Source organism: Montipora foliosa, chromosome 10 (genome assembly GCF_036669935.1).
Source record: "Montipora foliosa isolate CH-2021 chromosome 10, ASM3666993v2, whole genome shotgun sequence".
In the NCBI taxonomy this organism is placed as follows: domain Eukaryota; kingdom Metazoa; phylum Cnidaria; class Anthozoa; order Scleractinia; family Acroporidae; genus Montipora; species Montipora foliosa.
In genome coordinates, this window is record NC_090878.1 from 17551043 (window position 1) to 17557042 (window position 6000).

The window sequence follows — 6000 nt, forward strand, 5'->3', positions numbered from 1 at the left end:
GGCCGCGGGCTCCTGCCGTGTTGCTTTCGGGTCTCAACTTGTCAACGCTGCGAGGTCTGGTAATAACTATTCCCAGGAGTTACCGCTTTTCAACCGAAAACGGTTGGAAAAGTGTTCTATTGGGAAATCTCAACCACTTCAACCGAAACCGGTTGCGGTTGAAACGGTTGATCCCAATAGAACACGACCCTAAAGTTACTCAATATACGGGTACCGTTGACAAAGAATGGCTCAAGGGTCAGGGTGGTGTTCTCTCTGGAGCAACTAACATAGACGACACTTGGACTCTCCTTCGTATGATGCCAGCAAGTTTATTGAAGACGGGCATTGGGCGCAGGAAGAGCAACCAGTTCCGAGCTGGAGTGGATTCAACTCGATCCTGAACTTCCTTGTGCGAGCAAAATTGGATACTGTCCTATGATCGAAGGCTCCTCCACCGAATTCAGTACAGTTTACACAGTAATGAAACACGCCCAGAAGATGTGTACTAACCTGGGACAGGTCGACACCGTCATCACCTTCGACCTTTCTATCTACGCAAAGGCAAAACAAATTCAGATGAAGTTTCCGGAGGAGTTTTCAGACACTGTCATTCGGCTTGGGGGATTCCACATAGCTCTCAATTTCCTCTCGCTGCTTGGTAAGAAGTTTTGCAGTTCCGGATTGGAAGACCTCCTTATTGAGTCTGGTGTATATGCAGCAGGGACGGCCTCAGCGGTAATGAAGGGGAAGGTCTTACAACAGAGGAACTCGAGCTCACAAGCTAGCGATGGAGGCTCTTTTTCGTTTGATGTGGGACGCTTTCATTAGATGGTACCCAAGCCAAGCTGGAGATGGGGAAGAGCGCCTCGTTGATGAAGATGCCGTGATAGGAAAAGCAGAAGAATGCAGACATGCAATAACAAGGAAGGCAGATGTAAGACGATAGAAAGAGCAAAAGAAAATTAATTTAATAAAGAAGGGATACATGTTTTGTTTTTGCGAGGCTGTTCTTCCAAACAACGGCGAACGCACGTTTGTTAACAGTCACACATTTGTTACTGGTCACGTTTAAAATCACGTCACCAATCACGTGACATACTTAATAACCTCCAAATGAAGCAAATGTGCATTTAGTGAATCTAGCTTAAATGGCTGATTTCGTTGATTTTCACCAAGAAATAGCGATGTAAACTGTGTTTGAGTGTGTAGCCTCGTTTCCATGCTGAGCCGTGAGGTGGGCAAGAAACAACATCCCCTTAACTTGAAACCTATACCACAATTCAACTTTACGAACTACCAGGCCTTGATCAGGAGGTCTTTCTCTATAAGAATCAGGCGTCAAACATTTTCTGTGGCGATGGTTGAACGAAACTCTTACTTTTCGGTTTCTGCTCCCTGACTATATAGGTTACTCAGTTTTGTTAGCAGTATAGGTTGCTGGCAACTGAGCCTTTTTGCTCATCAAAAAATGCCAAAACTGCTACCGTGTTGTTGGACTTGTTTTGATACAGCGATATATTTGCAAAACCTCGTACTAAAATGACGACGGCATCACGTTTTTCCCGCCAAAATGACGCTGGTTTGCACGCGTTCACTGTTGTCTTATGAGAAAATCTCGTACTCGTAGTCGTTCTCGTACTAGAATCTAAAGCTCTTTATTATCTGATGTTCTGCACATTCCCATATGTTGGGAAAGCAGGTAATAACTTTTTTTCGGAAATTATAAATTCAGGAGAATATTTTTTTAGAAGCTCTAGATTGTTTACAATTCCATCAAAATCAGTCGAGCTGCGTGCTTTTCAGGCCCATCGTGTCGTGTCACACAGTCAAGAGAATTAGTTGAGAAAGGCTTGGGGAAAAAAAGGAGAGAGAAAGTTTGTCTCCCCCAAGCCTCCCTCCTCCATTTCTCTTAATTACAGGACAAAAGTGTGCAGCTCGACATAGAAGAGACTGCTTCAGTTTAAAAAACATCTCATATTCTTGGTAGTTTTCAATATAGCAGGGTTCGTACGGGTCATGGAAAACCTGGAAAGTCATGGAATCGAAGTATTTCAGTTTCCAGGCCTGGAAAGTCATGGAATTTAATTGTCGGTCATGGAAAGTCATGGAAAATTATACAGTAGTTACGTGTGGTACGTAAAATAAATTAGTGCAGAAGTGGAAGCAAGGACACACATAATATATTTGATTTGTAAATATGTTTTGCTGTGGAACAGGTCAGTTTAATTCTTAAATACACGACCCCACAAGCTTTTGTAGATTTAAAAATTATCGTGTTTATATACAGTGTTGTCAATTGTAGTTGGCTTCCGGCCATATCATCTATTAAAGCATTTTGAGTTAGCGTTTTTTTTTTTTTTTTTTTTTTTTTTTTCAAAAAATAATGACTGCAACCAGTTAAGGGAGCTGTGTCACGGAAGGACAGTTGATTTTGTGTAGTTTTGCCATTTATTCTTTCTTAATTTCTGTCACATTCACCCAAAGATTACTTTTAAACGACCCAACTCCAAGAAATGTCTCTAGAGAATACACAGTTTAAGTGACAAAGAAGGGAGATAAACTTTGAAAAACTGTTAGCCTCGACAGTTTCAAAAACCCCAATTGCAACCCATTTTAATCTTCTTAAAGTTTGCCCATCCCTAGGGGCCTTCTTTTATATTTGCTGGTTTATTCTAAGCTTCGTTCAATATGACTTCCAGTCACACTGGATTTGGCTAATTATAAATTTCGCGACACAGCCCCCTAATAGAGTGCTTTTACGTGACGTCACAGCGGCCATGTTGGTGTCCCTACGCAAAGGAATGGCGGCCATGTTGATGTACCCAACTAATCCTCCGAGAATTGAGCTCTGTTATCATGCAAACGTGTTCTTTTGTTTCGGTGGAAAAACAAGGTTGCTGATCACGTGAGTGAAAACACTTTAAGAACCGTGTCAACCCTGCATTTATTTTGCATAATATTTATCAAGGCTGCTGCCTAAGAAAATTTTAAAGGGGCCCTCAGAGCTAAACTCTGAGAACTTAGGAGCCCAACATATGAAGTGAAAGGTGTTGTGTGAAAAATTAAGGAGCCCAGAGCTATTCTTTGGGAGCCCCAGGCTACCGGGCTCCTGTTAGGCAACAGCCTTGTTTATCGTCAATTAATTTTTCTAGATTATTTATAACCTAAGTATAAATTTAGCCAAATTTTGTCATGCGGGTTGACTTTCACTTCTCAGTGTTTCGTCATAGCTAACTCAAAGGTGTCATGACTTTAAATTTATAATATCCACTTTTTTTGTGCGAATTATAAGTTGTTGTTTCGTTTCTTTAATATTTAAAGTATTACCCTTGGAAGAAAAAGGGATTATCAGAATTAAAGATTAAATTTCCTCAAAGGAAGAGATAACGATATTGGTTGTTGGGTTTTTTGATGATAGTAAATTATAAGTATTGCATTCGACCCTCGATTATCCGGACTTGCGGTGGCCGCGGTAAATACCCCGGTAGTACGGGTAGTTGAAAATATGAATATTAGTGAATGCAAACATAACTTAATAATGGGGCTTTCAAGCGGAAACGCTCGAGGTTAAATCGTGGCTTCAGTTTTTTCGCTACTTTATGTTGCTAAGCAACATGTACCCTGTCCCAGTGCGCAGCATTTCGGGCAACAAATAGCACGGGTGGCCCCAGCTCTACGATTCGGGCGGGACGGAATTTGAACTCACCTGAGCTCCTTTGTAGTATCTTTTGTCTTTTGGTTTCTAGGTCGATTTGAAGCGATTTCTTGGAGTTTCTGTTTCAGCTGTTTCTCTCTCTATATTATATCTTACCAAGATAGGAGACTAGCGGCCGAATTCGTTGACGAAAAACAGCCATAAATTCGTTTCAAAGGCTCCAGTTGCATCCAAATTTCACATGGACCACGGCAGGTAATAGCAGAACACATCCATTGAAGGTTTCAGGGGATCATTATCCTGGCGAGGGAATTATTCCTAAATAATAACCACAATCGTTTCCGTCGAGATCCATGGAAATAGGCTTGACTCTATTAAATCCCTCGTGCTCCAACTGTTTCAATTTGGCTTAGCGACCCGGCCTATGAGTCAGTGATGAGTCAAATTACTTACTCACCCCGTGGCTAACAGTCAATTTATCCCATGAACAATCGCACTTTATGGTTTCTTACAGTCTACTTTCTCATTTGTCGTATCGCTACAAGCTTTCTCCCGGAAAAAAAACCCTTGCTCGTACGGTTGAGCAAATCGAGATTGATTCCCCCTACAATATATATCTATCAAATTATTCATTTACCCTTTTTGCGCGGGGACTTCTAGGTTGCCTCCTCGGGTCTTGGCCTCTGGGCCTAGAAAGAGAAACAGCTGAAACAGAAACTGAACGAAATCGCTTCAAGTCGAAAGACACAAGAGGAACTACAAAGGAGTTAAAAAGTCAAAATAATTTATTGAAAAATCACTCCCATCTTTGCCTTCCAATTCCATACATTTTTCCCCATACAAAACCCTTTGTAATTCTGCTATTATTCAAATTAACCGTCACGTTAATATGATGTTCAAATTCCGTCACGCGCGAATCGTAGGGCTTGGGCCACCTCAGGGCCCGGTTGTTCGAAAGCCGATTAACTTAATCCAGGATTAGCGTAAACTTTTGTTTCATGTTTTCAACTTTTTGCTGAAAGTTTCTTTTGCTTATTTTCGTTTTTCAAGATTGAATTCCTCATAATGTAAAGTTTTGCCAAATATCAGCGTTGAACAGCATTTGGGAGTACAGAAATAAAGTCCTTGGTTAATTTTTAATCTGGTATTAGCGTTAATCGACTTTTGAACAACCGGGCCCTGGTGAAATAGCCAAATTTGAGGATTTTATGGAGAACTTCAGCACTTGACCAGTGTCTTTCTTGAGGAACTACCAAGCCCTTGTCATATTAAATAGGCTGAAATACTCCCGACGTGATCACAGTAACGCGAATTCATATTTTGAGATGACGTTCTCGTTGCCGTCGCCTGGTAAAACAGACGATGCGCTGAAACCAAGAATTTTTGTGAATGGTTTGGATTTTTTGGGTTTGTAAATAAATTACAGGTTATGATTTTGCATTTGAATTGTTTTGATTCACTCCCAGGCAGCACACCCAATATCCCGATTCGCTAAACGGTGCCTCATGAAATCGTAACATATCCTGTTTGAATCCTTTGTTATTAATAAGGGATGGGCACATCGCACTCCGGTCTCCGCAAAAGACCACTAAACCAACTGTAAGAAGCAAAACGCAACTTCTTTGCGAGAAAAAGGTATTTTTTATTACTTGGTACACTTCTTCCCTTACCTTAATAAACCCTCGAACTACAAAGACACCCCCAAACAACGAAAAAGCTGGTGAATGCCAGGCGCCAGGAAAACCGCGCCCTGGAGAGGTGCCCCACCCACGGAAACCCAATCCACTCGTCCGACGAATCGGAACGCCCACGAGCATGCCCAGGAAATAGACATACCCGCGTGAGACTGGTCCTTTAAAGGAGAAATAAAGAACTTAAATCAAGATATGACTAAGTATCAAATAGCAAACAGACGTATTGATAATAAATGAACAAGCATACTACTTCCAAACAGAATGAAGGGGCTAGTTAAATGCGGAATAGTAAGTAACCTCACGTTATGAGTTGAAAAGCTTTAATTTGCTTGGAGAATGAAAATTTTTGGCCAAAAAAACCTTAATGACCCCTAGAAACCACGCAAAAAAGTGAAATGGTCGGACCAATGCTGGTCACGCAATTTTCTGTTTGCCCCCTCGGAGTAACACGTGACGCGGTTTAAAAGTGAGTCGATCTCTTTCAACCACGTTGCGTTCGTTGACATGAGCGCGATGACGACATCGTCTCACCCCGCCAACCTCATCTGAAACCTCTGACATAATAAACTGCGTTGCAATTTATTAGGAAAAGGGAAGCTTTGGAAGCAGTTTTCTCCGCGTAAGGAAAGAATTCGGGCAGTTACTGAAGAAGAAAAAAACGCTAAAGAA

General features: G+C 41.4%; 1 protein-coding gene across 1 annotated transcript in view; it reads left to right on the plus strand.

Moving 5' to 3' along the window:
- The window catches only part of LOC137973261 (tolloid-like protein 1), a 35317-nt gene extending 31946 nt beyond the window's left edge, over positions 1-3371 (plus strand). The window contains exons 9-10 of the mRNA XM_068820036.1: positions 2045-2956; positions 3106-3371. Coding sequence (XP_068676137.1) covers positions 2045-2105 — 61 coding nt within the window. The 3' untranslated portion in view covers positions 2106-2956; positions 3106-3371. The remainder of the gene's footprint in view (positions 1-2044; positions 2957-3105) is intronic.
- The last annotated feature ends 2629 nt before the right edge of the window (positions 3372-6000 follow it).